Genomic DNA, 20,476 nt, shown 5'->3' with positions numbered 1-20,476 from the left:
ATTTTCAGGGAATGTGTTTTTAATCTGCAGATTTAATACAAAAGAAAGTGAATAAACTGTTACACTGTTTTTCTTAAGTTATTATTAAGAGGTGTTCCTATGCATGCACACATTGGAATCTGACGTCCCACCAACAAATCTACAACCACATTTTTCTTAAAACAGGTAAAAGTCCCAGTATGTACAAACGACTGGTGAACAAAAAAAAAAGTACATTTCAGACTTTTGGAGATGCATCTTCTGTCTCACCTTAGATTCCCCCAGATTTTATGCAACTTGGTGCAAAAACAAAAGTCCCATCTTCACTTGTCTTCACACTTAAACACTCCATCAGTCTGGGGAGAAAAAAAAACAGAGTTTCAAAGCCATATTTACACATGAAATATGGACCGTATTAGCGGACAGCTTGATAAAACAAAAGCCTGTGAGAGGATGTGGGTTAATTGTCCTTACAAACGCAGTACTATGTGGTGACAGTTGCCAAATACTGCAATTAATGAAGCTATAGACGGCTATAAACCTTTGTTTTGACAGCAAATCTTTGACATATCACTCTTCAAATTATAATGCATATGTCATTGAGTTAAAAGCCACATTAGGTCTATTCATGGACCCATACTGACATGAAGGCTGAATATGTGATGGTTATGTATCAAGAGTCTGGTGACATAATGGGTTGTAGACTTTTAACAGGTCATTGCACAGTAAGAACGTTGTACTAAAAATAACCACTTCGCTGACCTTCACTTCATGAACCGTAATCTGTCAAAAAGGTTTTGGGGGTGTTGAATTAGCACTAGGAACCAAAGGCTTGTAGTTCTTTTAACGGTTTATCAGCTCAAAACAGCTTTAAACCTTAAAATAAACCCAGTGATCAGCACTCTTTAAGCCATATAAATTAACATAGGGAGGAATACGGAAGCTTTATTGAAATTAATCCCATGCCCAAAACAAGTCTTAGACTAAAACTATTCTTTGGCCAGAAGTGCACACTTGAAAAAAATGTTAATGACACTGAGCACAGAATAATTGTAATTTAGTCAGTCACAATTACAAGATCATTTTACCCACTTGATGTCCTAATGAAATAAAATGTGAGGCATTATGTTTGTTGAAACAATGGATATACACAAAATCTTTATTTAATCAGGTCTCGAGATAAAAATCTGTTTTGCAAGAAAGACCCAAGTATATCAGAGGAAATAATATGGAGATAAGACTCAACAACACACAGCCAGTCACATAAACAGCATCAGAAACAATCACAGACATGGTGAAAAGTACTGACAGGCAGTCTGACATTAATAAACAAAAATGATGGTGTTTTTTAGACTATGAGCAATACTATTACACTGAAGGTCAAATGACTGGTACTCATTAACTGCTATTACTATATCACTATGCATTATTGGCGTCGCTAGGCAAACAAGCTAAAAGATGTATGAGAGACAATAACCAACATCACTATATCACTCTTTGATATTAAACTTCCATTATGTGTAGAAATTGCTGGGCAGTCTCTTCTGTTGTGGTATTACTGTACTTCAAATTATATAAGCTCAGTATCATAGTGCTGAATGAAAGAAACCAAACGGAGGAACTGATAATAAAACACGCCAAATAATGATAGGGTCTGATGGATGAAAAAGTATATACACATAAAGTAGGTTTAAGTAATAGGCTTGGGTGGTTTTAAGTCATTACAGTATCCCGAAGGTAGGATTTTCAATACCGACAAAAATACAGACACTCCTCTCTCTGTTAAACTGATATGGAAATGCTGTATTCAGGCGATGGATTGTAGTGCACAACAAGCGCCACCAGAGGTCAGTCTCTGCTGGTGGAACATGCGCCTGAGCTAACAGGCAGCTGAGCTAAGAAAGATGGCGACTGCCAGTGCTGGGGCTGGGAGTATTGCCACCTATAACGTTATCTTGGGATGAATTCCAACTATACAACAGTTTATTACCACCATGATATTAATTAGCACATCATCTCCGTGTAACCCACTGATGTGTCTGTATACCTGGCAGCAACAAGTGTCATCGGGTCCCCCCCAGGAGTGGTGCTTAATTAATTTCCTGTCTATTCATTATTCTATGGGCCACAAGTAAGTAGGCTAAGTACTGCACTGAGACAACATTGTATACTAGAGATGACAGAGATGCTACAATGACTTCTATCACCAGCTGCTCAGGTTCTTCTTCTCCTATTTTTTTTCTTCAACACAAAAACCACCATACAACATATACCCCAGTGAAGGTATGAAAAAATAGATACAGCACAGGTCTAATAAGTGAGTATATAAATTAGAGGGAGGCTTACCAAGTTAGCGGTATCGGTCTCTGTGATCTCTGTGATCTCTGTGATCCCTTTGATCTCTTTGATCTCTTTGATCTCTGTGCCGTTCCCGTGAGCGTGCCTTGTCCCTGTCCCTGCTCCGGGAATGATCTATGTGTCTCCGAGACATTCCCACACCGTCCCAACCAGAAGAGTCTTCTCTGTCACGATCCCTATCACGCTCTCGCTCTCGCTCTCTGTCACGACCCCTGTCCCGGTCTCTTTCGTCATCCCCAGAACGACTGCCACTCCTGCAGAGACGTGAGTATTTCTGTGACACTGACTCAAGAAAGATTATGCTGTTACATCCTCACCTTCAGTTTCTGCTTGGAGGCATAATTACACAAACCTGTAGCCGTAGTTGCCCTGGATAGAGACTAGACAGTCTTTGAGTGAGGTGACCAAGGCTTGGCAGCGTTCATCTCCGTACACTCTGGACTGCTTAATGATGGCAATGGCGGTTAATAGAGTCTCCATGGCCACTCGTAAGTCTCCTACATTAGCAAATGGAGAAATTAGATATTAGACACAGTTGCTATTAAGCAATTAAAAACTTTAAAGCTCTTAGGATTAAAGGGATAGTGCACCCAAAAATGAAAATTCAGCTAGTATCTACTCACCCATATGCCAATGGAGGCTCAGGTGAAGTTTTAGAGTCCTCACAACACTTGTGGAGATCCAAGGGGAGAGGGGGTAGCAACACAACTCCACCTAATGGAGGCTTACGGCGCCCCAGATTCAAACGTCCAAAAACACATAATTGAAACCACAAAACGTCTCCATACTGCTCGTCCGTAGTGATCCAAGTGTCCTGAAGCCCTGACATAAAAAGTTGTTTGGAAAAACGTCATTTGAATTCTAACTGCCTCTCTGTGCACCACGCTCACGTGTGCGTGCGAGACCAGCGAAAGCACGTGAACACACATGAACGCGGTGCCCATGTCTCACAGTCTCGCGCAAGCGCGCACACGTGAGCACGGTGCACAGAGAGGCAGTTAGAGCTACAGGCTACAATGAGGCTAAAAACAGAGTTCAAATGACGTTTTTCCAAACAACTTTTTATGTCGGGGCTTCGGGACACTTGGATCACTACGGACGAGCAGTATGGAGATATTTTGTGGTTTCAATTATGTGTTTTTGGACGTTTGAATCTGGGGCGCCGTAAGCCTCCATTAGGTGGAGTTGTGTTGCTAACCTCTCTCCCCTTGGATCTCCGCAAGTGTTGTGAGGACTATAAAACTTCACCTGAGCCTCCCTCGGCATATGGGTGAGTAGATAATGGCTGAATTTTCATTTTTGGGTGCACTATCCCTTTAAAGGTTCATTAAAAAAAGTTTTTTAACATGGATGACATTTATTCCCCACGTACAGTACAGGCAAAAATGTCAAGCACTCACATCAATTTGGGCTTACGCTACAAAAGGACTGGAAATAAATATCAATAAAGGTGAAAAATATTTTAATCAATCACACTGCCTACATCTTCCACATCTAGAACAAACCTACAGTGACTTCAGTCAGTATTTGGACTCCATCTTTGCCACATTTTGTTAAGTTGTCTTGTGGCTAATTTGAATGGGATCATTCTTGGCAACTATCTATCCACAACACCCAACAGGCAGCACGAAGACGAGAATTTTTTCATATAATTGCAATAACCACTGCTAATTCCAACATTTCCATGTGTCCAGAGCTGTTAGAGCCACACTAACAATTGAGAACAGATGCATCCTGTTTCTTCTGAGCATCTTTTGGATGTGTTTAGAAAGCTTTACATTATATTCTATACATTGTAAAGGTACCATGTTTTGTTTCAATTTTATATAAGATTTAACTCAGCAAAATACTAAAAAAATATGGTATCAATTTAATTTCAAAGTCCACTTTAAGAGTGAGAGGGTGAGTAACTCATTTTCTCCCCATATGTCTGGGGTCCAGTCCTCTGTCCACATGGCTTATTAAGTTCTGTGTTCTTGACAGAATCTAATCAGCTGTACGTACCAGCTGTTGCTCCAGACACAGCCTTGCTGATGGCGCTGCTGGCAACTGCTTTATTTCTGTTCAATAGCTCTTCAAAGTCTCCATCTGTCCTTTGAGGTGTATGTCTGAAAAATAGATTGTTGACAGGATTATTCAACTATCACCGCAAATTATCACTGCATCCTGGTCTTTTGATGATTTGAAGATTCACTTTCCATGACAACCTTATCAAGTATGTTAAATGCATAAACATATTACTGTGTATGTTCTCACTTTTGTTGGCTGTAAGCTTTGCTGCTGTGCCCGTCTTGTGCTGGATTGAAGAAAGCTGGATTTATATGCAGACTCGGAGGTGGTTGGCTGGGAATATGGACTGGATGAGGAGGGTACAAATGGGGGGGCATGGGTGGAGGGATGTTTGGTGGCATATGTGGAAAGGGAGGAGGTGGATGACTAAGGTAAGGGTTGGGTAATGAGGGAAACCTGTTTGCGAGTGGATGTGATGGAAGAAGAGGAGGTATGGGGGGAGGGCTGGACTCCTGTGATAATAATGAGGGAATCTTATTCGAAGGATCGGTGTCCTTAGAGTCTTTGGAGTTAACACGCAGGGGTATACCTACAGAAAACACATTGATTTAGTTAAGGATTACAGTATTACTAACATTTTGTAACATCATGTAAATTCAATAGTGTTTGAAGATTATAGTGCTCTTACGTTTATTTGCCATGTCCTCAAACACAGACAGGTTCTGGCGAGTGGCAAAACGACAGTCTACTCTTTCCCCATTGATCTCACATTTGGGGATTTTTTCCAACAGTAGTTTAAATGACTCGTCTGAGGTAACCACCACTTCGGCAAAGCTGTGTTATACAGAAGAAGAAACAACATGTGTATGGGCAGCGACACTCAGACATCGAAGTAAATCAATACAATACAATACAAGAACAAGATCTGCAACCGCTCACCCTCTTGACTGGCCGTTAACTTTGTTCTCAGCAAATTTAATCTCTATGATGTCCCTCACACCCAGTGTTTGAGCCATGCATATGATGTCCTTATCGGATGTCCACTGGAGGTTGTAGCAGGTACCGAAAAAGAGGGTGAAGCAGTGACAGGAGGGCAGACAGTTACTCGTGATCTTGAATGTGAAAAGTGAACAATTTTCTCTGTTCTGTTTCATGTACACAGTGTTCTGCATGCCCACATAGATAAAACAACCTAAGTGGATTTGGACAACACAATAAAAATATTTTCAGCATTAACATACAGACGGTGGTACTCACCCAGGGAAAATTCCCAATATATAAAGACAGTTTCCTCAGTGAGTTTCTTCCTTTATTGTTTACCACTTTTGAGTTAACCTCCTCTGTAGCTGCTGTTGTTTTCGGAGGTGCCACATCTGTAGTGACTTTCTTATCCCGGTCAACTGAGCCAGTCAGAACAGCATCAAAAAGTTCATTTGCTTCAGCAATTCTGTCCAAATCCTGTGTTGGAAAGAAAAAAATACAAAGAAGTCATATATACTGTCATGCTGTGTGTCTCAATGTGCAGAGCATCACTGAACAAAACACTGCAGCTGCAGGGAGCGTGGCATGACATGGGATTATACCCATATTTTCTGGCATTGTCCAATACTACAGATATTTGGCAGAGCATAAATATCCTACTTGACTCAGTGCGTCTTCTACTCTGGGGAAAACCAAGTAGTAAATGACCAAACATTAACTTTATACATACTCTTACTGGTTGCCAGTACTGGTAAAATAATAATTTTACACTGGGTGAAAGTCTCACTGATTGTACCTCAGCTGGCTTGAATGCTGAAACAAGTCTGAGGATGGAGATTTTTCTAAGAAGATGGATTTGTGTGATCGTACCTGAAGCTATGAACAACCACATAAGAAAACACGGACTGTAGTTTAACTCAGATTGCAAATATGAGTGTTAATCAACCTATAGGCCTCCATAAAACCCCATTTGGGATGCATTTTAGCTTGTCCTACATTTAGGACTTATTAATTTCCAGAATCAGGAAATGGGCAGGTAACACCACTGCAGGTCCATCACACACTGGACACAACTGTTCAAACTTCTCCCCTCTGGTAGGCATTATAGGAAACGGTCTGCCATAACAACCAGAAACAAAAACAGCTTTCCAAACTGATGAACAGTTAACATTAGTCATATAATGTCAACTGAGTAACACCAAACATCCTCTGTACTCGACTGTACCTGTAAATCTTAGATTTTTATGGTTTATACAAACTGTTTTTCACCATGTAAATATAATCACTGTCATTATGACTATAAGTATGCTGCCAAATACAACTTGTCTGTGTATATAAAGCCACCTGTTACATTAATAAATCCATATCTACACAAACACGCCATTTTGTTGTTATATGATTAGAGAGACGGATAGATTTGTTGTCCTCGTTTTTAACTGTAATGTCTATTTTCTGTGCAAGTACATTAAGACACATTCCTTGATGTGCACACATTATCATGGCCAATTAAGCAGAAATTTAATAAACAAAATAGAAAAACTGTCTGACCTTCTCTTAATAACACCATACCTAATATAACACAGCTCTGCTGTTATGACAGAGACAGTGACAGAAATACACAACATATACACATGCACCTTTTGATCATTCCTCAACCATGACCCTCCCCATCTCCATGAGAACTCTACTGTACATGTACAAAGTTTACCAAACGTGCATTATAGAGTAAAAATAAAGACACAATATAAATACAAATTCGTTTATTTTTTCTAGCTGAGTACCTCCCTCCTAGCCTCAAGCATGGTGTAACCTGCCCCCTTTATCCTAGCAACAGAGCTCCTCAGATTAAAATCTCTATTAAAAGGTATTTCCACTGATGAATAGAAAGACTGCCAACAAATCTGATTCTGAAAAAAAAAATGCTAGTAACTCCTGAAAAGATGCTTTTAACTCCTCCACTGTGCCGACAACTTCACATCTTAACCCCTGAACTACTCTCACTGATGCATTCGCTGCGCTTAAAAGAATATGTAAACGTCAGACTCACCTCTTCGTTTTGATTGAGGTCCCCGTAAAGATCTATGAGATCCTGCTTGGAGGTACTTGGTCCGGCTGCAGGTCCTGCAGCAGCCATCCCGTGGGCCTAAGGTGATCCAGTTGGTGGCACTGCAGCTAGTTACGTCTTTTTTTTTAGTTTTCAGTGAAGTTCGCACATGCACACTTTGCAAATTACCAGTGCATACCGACAACAGGTGCACTGACAGAATTTGTGAATTACTATTAACGTTACGCCTTGTTTCCAACGTTAGCTAACGTTTACCAAGGTTTCGCTCGCTCGCATCTACAAGATGATACTCAGCCGTTAGCAAAAACAAAATATGATGGTAAACCGAGAAAACGACATGCGGACACACGTCAAGCATTAATACACATCACAGACCATGCATTTATTCTTAAAGTTTTCAATACAATTAGTTAACATGTGAATACGAGTGTTGCGAGCTCGCTCTTTGATCAGCTAATGCTAATGATGCTAATCGTTCGGTACGTGAACACATAGGTGCGTCAGGAATAAGTTACCGGTTCACAACAACAAACAATATTTTTAGGTTCCTACAGTCAAGCCTCTTTTAAATTTTGGTCGCAGTGGTCATAAAGGACATCTGAAAATACACCAATTAAGTAACAACCCTTACGTATGCCATGTTGGGGCTATTTATGTTTTGCGTGGCTGGCTAAACATTGCCGTTACCTTAGCAATATGGCGTCATGTGCGCTGCTACATCCGGTCCCCTTCGCAAGTGCTGCTGTGACGTGAAACCTCCCTGTGTTTAGTGTCGGACATTCACATCAGTGAAAGAAGCAGCTCACCAAGAAGTCTCTCTGCGTTACGAGAAAGAGGATTAAAATGCTGTCTTCTGTTCTTGCGAAAAGAGTGAGTCATTTTTGTAAACGTAATATTTATTTCTACGTTTGCTGGTTGAGGTTGAACGCTAACGTTTCAGCAGCAGGACTAACTGACAGATCTAGCCGTTGACTGTTCGTGAATGGATATAAGGCTAATTTCAGTCATGTTGTATGAATTAATATTGTGATGTAGGAACATTATATTTATGCTGTAGTTAAACAGCTAGCGTGAACCGCTCAATTTTGTCTTTTGATGTAGCAAAAGAAAGTGTGTCCTACTGGAGGACAGTTGTACAACCCAGCAGTAAACAGTTGTACAACAGGGCAGCGTGAGATGTTACGTAACTCCCCTTTTCTTTGCTCTGCTCTCTTCTTCGGTGCTTTTAAATTAAAGCTCACAAGAGGAAAAAGAAAAAATACAGATTTTAAATGTATGCATGGGGTTATGGTAGTACTTTGTAAATGTATGCTTCTTGACTCGGTATTTCTTTATTCCACTGTTTTCTTTCTTTTTTTTGCACAGTCAGCCCAATACACCCAAGCCACAAACAATTTATTCGCTTATAAACACTCTTCAACACAGCAAAAATTCAGTGCAGAGAGGACCCAAAATACCACAGAGAAACACAGAGATGCAGAGCTGCAACAATATATCATTTAGTTGTATAGCCTATTATGAATTAAATCTGTAAGTAATTTCATAATCGATTAATCAGTTTGAGTAATTTTTTAAAAGTCAGTATCCTCCGATTCCACCTTCTTATATTTTAGTACTGACTGTTCTTTGGGTTGTCAAGACATTTTAAGGTCATCATCTTGGGCTTTAGATAACACTGATTGACATATTTCATCTTTTTCTTACATTTTATAAACCAAACAACTGACCAATATATCAAGAAAATAATCAACAGATTAATCGACAGTGAAATATTTGTTAGTTGCAGCTCTAATGCACATTTATCCACATATGATAGGATATATTATATATGTTTCTTTGGAAGGAAATGGAGGGGGAAAATTATAGCAAAAAACTTGAATGTATACAAAAATGTTTATACAAAGAAATTAACCTAAATTGATATGTACAACTCGTTAGGTCTGAGAAAGTCCTACTGAGGAGGAATGTCATGTCACAGTAAACATGAAAGAAAAAGAAAAATCCAACTAACAGAAGGTACAAATCAAAACAGTAAAACACAGTACCTAAAACATCTAATTACCATTACTTATAAGCCTCCATTTTATAGCTTTAAAGCTAAGTTGTCCGCTCAACAATAGTACTGCATCTTTCCACAGATTTTAAATAGATTGCTTAGTGACTTTTTTGACCCATCACATGTATTTGATGTTGCAGTACCACTCAAGCACTAATATTTGTTGTCTGTCAGCTGGTGACAGGGATGTGCGGGGCAGCATGGAGACCAGTAGTCACAGGGGTGGTATCATCTCGTGGTTACCGTGGAGATTCACCAGATGACACCAGGGGAGACCTGATTGAGATCCCTTTGCCTCCTTGGGAGGAGAGGCCCGGCGAGCCCACTGACATCAAGAAACGACGCCTGCTATATGAGAGTCGCAAGAGGGGCATGTTGGAGAACTGCATTTTGCTCAGGTTCTTAAACTGTACTATTTCTCTCATCTGTCTGTCATCCTGCCATATTGGTGATGTTTTTTGATGTCTTTTACTTTACTCATACACTTAAAAGCATTGGTACAGTACAGGTGTGTTTCTTTTGTACCTTTTAGGAGTTTTTACATTTTGTCCACTTTCTCATTTAAAAAGTATCCTGTGCAGGAATTTCCTAAAAAACAATGAAAAAAGGTAGTACCCAGGTGCCAGACCATAAGCAGCAGGCCTCCAAGAGACCCGAGACAAGGGTGGCGAGAAGTAGGGGTAAAATTACGAAAGAGCAGGCAACAATGAGCACAATGACAATTATACATAGTAATCAATAATCAACAGTGCACTTTTTATTATAGGAAAACATCCTACTCGTCATTGTGAGCAGTTACAGCAGGTAGTGACAGTTAAAGATGTACTTAAATCATGCAGAAAATATACAGTAGTAAGACGATACAGAGAGGGTTATTAGAGATCATTGTGCAAAGTATTTTAGAGTATAGAGGTAGTGAGGAGGGCCACCAGAGGGCAGAGGGCTGCCTTTTTGGAGCCACTGGACTAATTCAACAAATATAGAGAAAAAGGACACTGACAGGGACTGAAACCAGAAGGAGGCAGTGTTGCAACGCGAAGCAACCCAAAGAATCAGAAGCTCCCTGTGTGCAGTCCACTCACCAGCCGCTCAGATAATTACCAGTAAGCATGACTTTCCATTTAGAGAAAATACTCAAATGACTTCTCCATCTCTCCTGCAGCCTTTTTGCAAAGCAGTATCTGAACACTATGACTGAGAGCCAGCTGCTGCAGTACGACCGACTGATTAATGAACCAAGCAATGACTGGGACATCTACTACTGGGCAACAGGTGAGAGAATAGTTTCTCCTCAGACATGTGATACTGCCTGTCACACAGCACAGTGGACGTAATACATTACAATCATTAGTTAGAGAGCTGGTAACAGATAGACTCCAGTCAAGAGACATTTCAGACACTAAAAGGAATTTGGATACACTTTAGATTCTCAGTGCAAAACACTTTAATAATTAATGACAACAAAACATTTTAGGTTTGCAATATTAATGTTTACACAAACGGCAAATAACAAATATTTGGTTTCACTTGATGTTTTGTGTTAACAGAGACAAAGAAATCAGACTTGCTCATTTTAAATTCAGCCTGTAAAACAACAAATTGTGCAAAACTCCAGTGGGTATAATAATTATAAAAACCCTTGTTTTTTAACTGGCAATCATTCATGGCTGATGATGCTGAAGTAATTAAATCACTGCTCTGCTTACAAATGAACATCAGTTCTGTAACTGTTTTTTTTTTTTTTGTTACCGTTCCTTTTGGCTCGGACTTCATCCTGGGAGCTCGTTCGCTCTCCCAGTGTAACTTACCATGTTATTCATCTAATTTTCTCTAATTTGATTCAATTATGTGTCTGTTTTGTTGTGTAGAACAGCTGAAAAACAGAATCAGTGTGAGAATAACGTCAACACGTCCAATTGGCAGCACCACTCTGGAAAAACAAACAAAAACTGTTGCGGGCAGGCTGACTTCACTGAAACAGATTCTGCATGAATACTTTTTTACTCTGAAATTATTAACTGAAATGCTGTCCATCTTGAAATTAATAAACAAGAGCATTTCAAAAGTCTGACACAACCACTGAGAGGTTTGGAATGAGCCTTGTAGGAGACATTAAAACTACCAGGTGAAACCTTAAAGGTCCAGTGTGAAGGATTTAGGGGGATATATCAGCAGAAATGGAATATGATATATTAAGTATATTTTCTGTAGTGTACAATCACCTAAAAAATAAGAACTGTCGTGATTTAGTTACCTTAGAATGAGCTGTTTTAATCTACATAGGGGTCCTTATCCATGGAGTCTGCCATGTTTCTACAGTAGCCCTTAAGGGACAAACCAAACACTGGCTCTAGATAGGATCATTTGCATTTTAGCGCTTACTGTGGACATGGACAGTCAACATGGTGGCGCATGTACATGCAGGGGCTCAGTGCTCTACATATCAGGGCTCTTTAATTAGTTTACTGGCGGTTTACTTTTTACTGAGCGCCACGTATGCACAGGCATGTGTAAAATACAGCTGCCGAGAACTGCTTGCCATCGATTCGAAGCCCAGAAACTTTATTTTCAACTAGGAAGACCCCAGGCATGACATCCCATCGGAGCTTGTTAGAGCACCAGTGTCTCCATGGATTCCTTTCCCAGCCAGAAAGCGACAGAGGCAGCGTGGAGCGATGAAGCAGAAGCGAAGCTGTCAAGCTGGGATATGAGCTAGGCTAAGCAGAGACCCGCACAATCCTTCGCTGCCGAGCCTCTTCATCACAAATGCCAGATCATAGTCAGTTTGTTTTGGAGAGGAGGAGACCTCTCTGGATGTTAAGTTTTCAGAGAAAAAAGGTAAACACACTTTAGCAGGTGCTGGGCTAGCAGCCCATCTACAACATGGCCAAATCGCGCAGGATAATAATTCAGCTCCCAGTGAAAACCTCCTTTCCAAAGATCACTGTATGAATTCTAATCGGGAATTCACCACAAGAAGCCACTAAATCCCCCTAAATCCTGCACCCTGGACCTTTAAGCTGAACAATCTAATGTCCTCTGCAGAGATGCTATTGTCTTTTCTCATTATTACAATGTGAAACAAATATAAATGTTCAGGTGTATTGTTTGTCTTTTCTGAATTATAATCAGGAGCAAAATGTGTTGAATCAGTAGACGTCAGCCTTTCAGTTCTTATGTTCCCAACTCGTCCTAAAATAGATCAAGGTGATGTCAGAAAGGCTCCCCTCTGTGCGCTCTTTGTTCTCTAGCCATCTGTCATAATTCAGCCCGCTCTCCTTGTTGCTCACAGAAGCTCAGCCCACCCCGGACGTTTACCAAGGAGAGGTCATGGATATGCTGAAGGAGTTCACAAAGAACCACAACCACGAACAGAGGTTAGATGCACCCAGCTTGGAGTACCTGGAAAAGGAAAGCCAATGAGGTCCATGGCCCTTTGAACCGTCTCAGAGACTCATTTTTAGGTGGGGCACTGGGTGAAATATCAGTGTCACAACCCACTGGAAAAATACCTCAGAGGTCAGCTGTGTATTTCCAGTTACACACACTGAGGATGAACAAAATTGTGGAATGGAAAATATTTAGTGCCCTTCTCTAGGAAATATTTTTGCCATTATAGGGAGAGGAAGATTTGTGGAAGGAGCAAACGTTAATGCAACACAACATTAGGAAGGTGTCCTGAATATTTAACATTAATTGTGTTGTAAATTTCTGATTCAAGACTGTACATTTAAACTGCAGAATGTGTGAGATGCATACTGATTGAACCAGGTTTGATAAATAAGGTACAAGCTGATAATCAGTTTCTATGTAAGACAGTTAAACAGAAACATTGATTCACTCTTAGCTTGTTGAAGTGTCATGTTTTGGTTTCTGTTGTATGATTTTACCGTGCCTATTACAGACATTATGGGTTATTTAATAAATGTTGATGCTCTACTGTTGTTTGATGCTTGTGTTACATGTACTTCTTTCATGACTATTTCCACATACCAGAGGGTTAAATAACACACTGGAGGTGAACAGCGTTGTTGCATAATGAAGGTTGCCTGCAGTACCAGTACATGAACACCAGATGGAAGCAGATCACCTTTTTACAGTGACTATCAAATTGAAACACCTGCTGGTCTCAGTATCTCTGTGACAGATTGTTCACCTGCAAACCACATTATATCTCACATACCTCATTTTTCATGCAGGATATAATGTGAGTATATCAGTCCACAGCTGCCACATATATCCATATATATATATATATATATATATATATATATATATATATATATATATGAATGCTGAGAACCTTATTGATGATAACTGAGGGGGAAAATCCCTGAAAAAATCACATTACTGCATATGAGGACGAAAAGGATGTCAGCCACGGAACAGGCGGTTTGTTTTTATTACAGTTTTTATGAGGCAAAGCATCAGTGAAATTTTCCGTCATGCCAAGTTTCCAATTAAAGCACATATATTTTCGCTTTCAGCCATGTAAACAAGGTTAAAATTCTCTCCTCCACCGCTGGATCTGTGTGTGTTGGCTGTGGGGAAAATTTCTTGCCTGGCTGTGTGTCATGTCGGTTCAGTGGAACCTTGTACTGAGAGCAGAAGGGAAATGCCCTCCGGCCAGGAGATGTGCACAGAATCTCAAAACAGATGACAAGCCTGCTTGTGTACGCCCATAGAATCGTAATGTACACATGATCCGTGGCCGAGGTGTTGCACAAACAAGGCAACATTTACCCGGTATTAGGTATTATTTCAATGTATGTTCCTTTTCTCATCACTTTAAAGGGAAAATATGCTGAGAAGGAATCTCTGCCTTTAATGTGTATGTTCTCAGTTTGTCCTAAAATAGACCAAGGTGATGTCACAAGGGTTCCCCTCTGTGTGCTCTTTGCTCCTCCACCATCTGTCTCACCATATAGCTCAACCAGCAAGGGAAAGTACATTTACTCCAGTACCGTACATGAGTACAATTTTCTTTGTACTTGTACTTCCCTACATTTCAGAGGGAAATATTGTACTTTTTACTTTCTTTGTTCTGGAATAATGATTATTTTCTTCTTGTAGATTAATCTGCCCATTATTTTCTTGATTAATCGATAATTGCTTGGCCTAAAACATGTCAAAAAATAATAAAACATGTCCATCTAAGTTTCTCAAGTCCAAGGTGGTGTGTTTAAATGTCTTGTTTTGTCAGATATTCAGTTTAATATGGTATAAAACAGAGAAAAAGGAGGAAATGTCCATATTTGAAAGACTGAAAACAGCACTTTTTGCCATTTTTGCATGAAAAATTACTTTAACGGGGGTGGCACGGTGGTGTGGTGGTTAGCACTGTCGCCTCACAGCAAGAGGGTTGCTGGTTCGATCCCGGGTGTGGGAGCCCTTCTGTGTGGAGTTTGCATGTTCTCCCCATGTCAGCGTGGGTTCTCTCCGGCTTCCTCCCACAATCCAAAAACGTGCAGATTGGGGACTAGGTTAATTCATGACTCTAAATTGTCCGTAGGTGTGAATGTGAGCGTGAATGGTTGTCTGTCTCTATGTGTCAGCCCTGCGATAGTCTGGTGACCTGTCCAGGGTGTACCCTGCCTCTCACCCGATGTCAGCTGGGATAGGCTCCAGCCCCCCCCCCCCGCGACCCTCAAGAGGATGAAGCAGTTAGAAGATGAAATTACTTTAAAGATTTATTGAAAACAGTTGGCATTGTTCTTCTATTGATCAACTTATTGATTAGTTGACTAATTGTTGCAGCTATACTTTACATATGTTCTTTTTTTAGATTATATTTTATGTTAAAAAACATTAAAATATGCTTATAAAATACAATACATTAAACCGCTTTATACATTTATATATATATATATATATATATATATATATAAATGTATATATACATACATATATATATATGTATATATCCCTTTTTTCAACAAAAACAGGAAAGATGAGGGAAAAGTACAAAAGGTGAATACTCACATGCACCAGGACATTTCTTCTTCTTCCCTTTGACATAAATCGTCTCATGACCTCTCAGATTTATTTTATGACCCTTTGGAAGGGGCCTGACCCTTAAGTTGGGAGCCACTAGTCTCAATTGCCTAACTATATGTTAAGTAATTTAAATAACTCCACCTCAACTGGCTACAACCATAAAATGCTGCTTACACATTGATGTATCCACTTTAACTATCTAATGATACCGTGTATAATAATATAATGTAAGAACACTTACAGTGGCCTATGTTTGCAGAATGAGTATTGTATGTGTGATTATTTAAAGGTCTAGTGTAGTGCTGGTATATAATTATTTAAATTATTAATAACTATGTTTTTTCATTAGTTTATAACCACCTGAAAATAAGAATTGTTGTTGTTGTTGCCTTAGAATGAGCCGTTTATGTACATCATGATGTATAAAGAGAGCTAAGACTTTGCTAACTTAAATAAAATAATTAAATCATGCTGCTCTTCTAGACTTATGAAATGTTATTGGATTGAATGGATCAAAAACCACTAGTGAAACAAGTTACTTTGCGGACTTTGTATTGCTCAAAAAAATGTATCCTGTGATTCATCCTTATATGTCTTTCCCCATGTAAGTCAATAGGAAAAGTCTTTTTGGGCCCAGTGGCATCACATAATGGACCTGGACAGTTGTAGTCACAGGGTTTGGCCACTATTTCAGACTAGCTTTAAAATCCAACACACTTCCTGGGGGCCTGATCAACAAAGCTGCAGAGAGCAGAGAGCAGGTCCTCTTCCACTGAGTCCACCATGTTGTTCTACAGGAGCTTTCACCGCTAGATGCCACTAAATCCTACACGCTGGACCTTTATGTACACTTGGTGGCTACTTCTGTACTTTCATTTCAGTAGGGATTTGAAAGCAGGACTTTCACTTGTAACTGAGTTGTTTTACATTGTTATATGGACACTTTTATGTGTAAGTAAAGAATCGGAATACTTCCTCCTTCTTGATCTTAATGCATAAAATTAAACAGGAGCTTCAAAAGTTAGAATCAAATTCTGTCACTTAATTATGCCTGTGTTAAAATGTTCCGTGCTTCACACGACAATTCATTCGGCAGTAGTTAAATCTGAAGCTCGCTGGGTGTCCCATTTCCCAGCTTTCAAGAGAAAAGATGCCACCTGTGGATCCCACATGCAGGGGGAGTACAAATCACATCTTTATTGCTCTGAGGCTTGTTTGGAGTGTATATTCATTTGTTGCCCACGCACACCCACTGTGCCTATCTGTAGCCCTGCGCTCCTGTCATCCTCCACTGCTGCTTCCTGTGTCGTGACAGCTCTCTGTTTTATCCTCAGCCCTGCCGTCACCCTCTGCTCCCCTGGAATTTCATTCCATCTCGTGTTCTCTTGTTTCCTCTTTCCACCACCACCACCACTGCCACCTCCACAATCATCCCCAGCCTTCATCTTGTCTTCCCATATCTGCTGGAGAGTCGTGAGCAGAGCAGCGCTAAGGGACACTGCTCTCACTGGTACAAGTTACTACTACTGCCAGGTTTAACTTTGAGAGTGGAGGTGTTAGATAGCTGGAAAATTAAACATACCCTTTCTCAACATTTCACACACACAAAAACAGGTTTTGGGTTAGATGTTATCTTGTGTCGAAGATGCAGTGAAACATAGCGTGTAGGAGGCAGAGCAGGCAATTTACTTAATTCTAGAGATCAGCATCAATTCTGAGGATCCGTGTTAATTACCCTTAAAATCTAAGTCCCAGGCTTGAAGAGAGAGGGGGGATATAGAGAGCAAATGTGTACTTCCAGCAGTGCCTGTAATAACCGCAGCTTTATCAGTTGCTCCACGCATTTGCAATTAAACTTCTACAAAAGAAGTTGATGATATTGACACCAAATCAGACTGAACTGGGATTGACAGGAAGTTAGCGGCAAGTCTCTGTGACATGACAAACTCAGATCTTCATAGTTTTATATAAAGCATTCTTGGGTTGTAAGTTGAGCTGCATCAACCAGTGGAAAGTAACTAAGTACATTTACTAAAGCGGAGCAGAGAGATGGCCTCTGGGGCTTCAGCCCTGAAAGTTTTTCGAAGGGCCCCAAAACTTTTAGGTTTTAAAAATAACTTTGTGTCATTCAGATAATAAAAGCCATTGTTTCTTATCCTACAATGTAGACCACATTTACTTGGCTTTGCTGGGGATCCTTACTTTGCAATGAGAGAAGCCCAGATTATTATGGTATGGATTTGTCAGCCAAACATTACTCTGTGAACTCTTCTCCAGCATAGTATAACAAAAATAGGTTTCAAATTAGTAATGCTGTTTACACCAAGTTCCTACCCTACCTTTATTATGTATCATAAAAATAATATCAGACAGTTTTGGCTTCTTTTTAGGTGGCAGGAGTGAAAATTAGTCATCTTCAATTTGTTGTGTTGTGGTTTCAGAATGATGAAGACAGCTGGAGAACAAATAGATACAAAATGGGATGAGGGCCGTATGATTTTTTTTTCCAACTAACATGTTTTTCCCAAATGATATACTGATTTTTAGGGATTTCAAATGACTTGAAAAATATTGCAGATAGCTGCCATATATGGGGAAAAATTACCTAGGGCAGCCTGCCCACGGCCCCTCTCAGGGTTTTTTAAAAGCACCACAGCCCGCCTGATCCACAAACGTGTCAATCAGTGACCCGAAACTGACCCGTAAACCTGCAAACTGGAGCTGAAAGTTTCCGCTAATGACAATCGCTCATAACAACCTACTTGCTGTTGGCTATACTGTGTCATTTCCAGTAAATTTCACAATATAAAAGCTGTGTTTCCTGTTTATAAAGTACAAACGTAGGATGACAGCAAGTACTCACCCATCCTCAAAGTAGTTACGTCTTACGTTTGATCTTGAGCACACAGCTGAGATCCCACATGGTTTGTTTACACGAGCACACAGCTAATTGCTGCAGTAGTACAATTGCACAATATTTCTGTAGGTTATTATAACTTACTAAGAACACTGCTTTGCCATCTATGAACCACCTGCCCAAAACCTATGATATTTTTAACAAGCTTACCAGAATCATTAGACCTGTGGGCTTAGGTTGACCTGTACATCGGTACCCTCAAGGTTTGTGTGAGCACCGAATGTTTACACTGTCTGGCTTTGCCCCTGTTGAAGTACAGCTTTACTGTTTTATACTTCTACTCCTCCACTTTTCTCTTTACTTCCCTAGATTTACTTGACAGCTGTAGTTACTTGTTACTTCTCAGGTTAGGATTCTACATTAAAAAAACATGTAAGCCTATAACAGTAAAATATAATGCGTTGTTTGAAATTAAATTACAGGTTTCCTCTTTTTTGGCTTATAAAAAAACAGTGTCTAGTTCAGAGACCTTGGTTATAGCTGATCCTTCTGTATTTTTACTTAAGTAAGATTTTGTTTGCAGAACTTAAACTTGGGATATTTTTATAATAATGTGTGGTGCTTTTAGTTCAAGTTCCAGTGTGTAGGATTTAGGGTGATACATTGGCAGAAATGGATTATAATATTCATAATTATGTTTTCATTAGTGTATAATCACCTGACAAAGAGATACGTTACCTCACAATGAGCCATGTATTTCTATATACAAACCTCCAGATCTCTAGATAAGGCCATTTGTGCTAGCCACCCATAGTGCTACCTGGCTGGCACACTGGAGGAGATTCACTTGGTTGCAATGTTGCACCCTTGCAGCTAGATGGCGCTAAATGGCACATTAGACCTTTAAGTAAAGGATCTGATTACTGCTTCCACCTGTGCCTTTGAGTAGAACTCTACACTTTCAATAAACCTTTTTCTAAAAAAATAATAATAAAAAGCTTTGAAAAAATTCAGAACAATACCAGAAGTATCTTTGTTTTATATACACATTTATATTTTTATATACACTGTACACGTTTCAAAAAAATAAATGGTTGATATTTAACATTGTGCACCCCACGGATGTGTAACTACAAAGAGAAAAGGGAGTGAACGAGGGGGCTGAGTGATACCAAGGACAGACAGATATCAACAACCCCAGTAAATACTGATGATATTTTTTTCATTTTTTTTCATACAGGACACTTCACAATCATTTGTACAGTATATAAATTAAAATGTTGCTGGTTAACCTCTCTTTGTCTCAAGCAGTCCCCCAAGAGAATGCCCTAAATCAGAAATGCGAGCTTGTCCAGTAAAATTTACCAGTTTATGGTATTTGGCCAGTGACGAGTAGGCAGACAAAAATCTAGCTCGATTTCTTACAACTAAAATATACCAAACCCTGACTGTTATTCAACCAATATTGAAATTGCATTGATTAAAGTGACTTTCACTAAGCCTTTGGAATGTAATGCTTTGTCAGCAGCACTGAAAATAATGCCTTGTTTCACACACAGGGCCAACAGGACAGACAGATGACTGTGTTCCTGCTTATTTTGGGATGCTCCGAAGCTCTGCTCTGACCTGAGACGTAGCTAACAGTGATGCAAAGAGGTGATGATTATCTCCTGTCTCACCTTTTTTTTTTTTCCTCCCCCCTCCCTGACACTTGGAGAGGGAGCACATATGGTGAAGAGCAAAGGCGTGGCAGGGTTTATAAGGCACACACAGAACACTTTGTGCCAGAAAGCATGTGTGCACGACGGGGGTGTTTTGGGGGAACGTCAGCTGTGGTGTTAAGGTGCCACCCTTCATTTTTTGGTCTCTGTAAATCAGATCCGAAGGACGGATAGGACAAAATGTTGGCAGCTGCTTCTGTCTGAACTAAAAAAAATCATGCATGATGGTCAAAGAAAACAGGTTTTTATCTGTTGTAAAGCTTGTTCGTGACATTTTCCCACTGACCTTCGCTCTCAGCTCATGTACAACAGATTTGCCTCCCTCCCTCCCAAGCCAAACGTCCCTTTTTAAAAACCACACGCGAGAAAAATAACCCTGCTATGAAGAGAGGTTTGTTCCAGCATCGTCGTCAACAAGTGCAGTGATTCTTAAAGAAGTGACAACTTTTAAA

At 39.9% G+C, this 20,476-nt stretch overlaps 2 protein-coding genes across 2 annotated transcripts; one reads left to right on the top strand and one right to left on the bottom strand.

Annotated features, from left to right (window-relative positions):
* Position 1: 1 nt before the first annotated feature.
* LOC117258254 (cleavage and polyadenylation specificity factor subunit 7-like) lies at positions 2–8,089 on the bottom strand. The gene is made up of 9 exons (XM_033628965.2): positions 7,376–8,089; positions 5,605–5,805; positions 5,287–5,390; positions 5,036–5,181; positions 4,594–4,936; positions 4,342–4,445; positions 2,690–2,834; positions 2,326–2,591; positions 2–335 (listed from the first exon to the last, which is right to left on the bottom strand). Exons 1-8 carry the CDS (start codon positions 7,460–7,462, stop codon positions 2,330–2,332), a joined length of 1,392 nt encoding a protein of 463 aa, XP_033484856.2. The 5' UTR covers positions 7,463–8,089; the 3' UTR covers positions 2–335; positions 2,326–2,329.
* Positions 8,090–8,110: 21 nt separating this feature from the next.
* sdhaf2 (succinate dehydrogenase complex assembly factor 2) lies at positions 8,111–13,393 on the top strand. Its single transcript, XM_033628966.2, has 4 exons — positions 8,111–8,263; positions 9,624–9,847; positions 10,612–10,721; positions 12,742–13,393. The coding sequence occupies exons 1-4, from the start codon at positions 8,237–8,239 to the stop codon at positions 12,870–12,872; spliced, it is 492 nt and encodes a 163-aa protein (XP_033484857.2). The 5' UTR covers positions 8,111–8,236; the 3' UTR covers positions 12,873–13,393.
* The last annotated feature ends 7,083 nt before the right edge of the window (positions 13,394–20,476 follow it).

Source organism: Epinephelus lanceolatus, chromosome 2 (genome assembly GCF_041903045.1).
Source record: "Epinephelus lanceolatus isolate andai-2023 chromosome 2, ASM4190304v1, whole genome shotgun sequence".
NCBI lineage: Eukaryota > Metazoa > Chordata > Actinopteri > Perciformes > Serranidae > Epinephelus > Epinephelus lanceolatus.
The sequence above is the reverse complement of the archived record's forward strand: the minus strand, read 5'-3'. Positions and strand labels throughout refer to the sequence as shown.

Bases quoted from the DNA above. Each gene is read 5' to 3' on its own strand.
- LOC117258254 (XM_033628965.2), bottom strand. From the start codon at position 7,462: ATGGCTGCTGCAGGACCTGCAGCCGGACCAAGTACCTCCAAGCAGGAT. The intron at 2,835-4,341 runs GTACGTACAGCT...TTGCTAATGTAG, and splicing joins TGTGTCTGGAGCAACAGCTG to GAGACTTACGAGTGGCCATG. The intron at 2,592-2,689 runs GTTTGTGTAATT...ACGTCTCTGCAG, and splicing joins CAGGGCAACTACGGCTACAG to GAGTGGCAGTCGTTCTGGGG.
- sdhaf2 (XM_033628966.2), top strand. From the start codon at position 8,237: ATGCTGTCTTCTGTTCTTGCGAAAAGA. The intron at 9,848-10,611 runs GTTCTTAAACTG...TCTCTCCTGCAG, and splicing joins GAGAACTGCATTTTGCTCAG to CCTTTTTGCAAAGCAGTATC. The intron at 10,722-12,741 runs GTGAGAGAATAG...TGTTGCTCACAG, and splicing joins CATCTACTACTGGGCAACAG to AAGCTCAGCCCACCCCGGAC.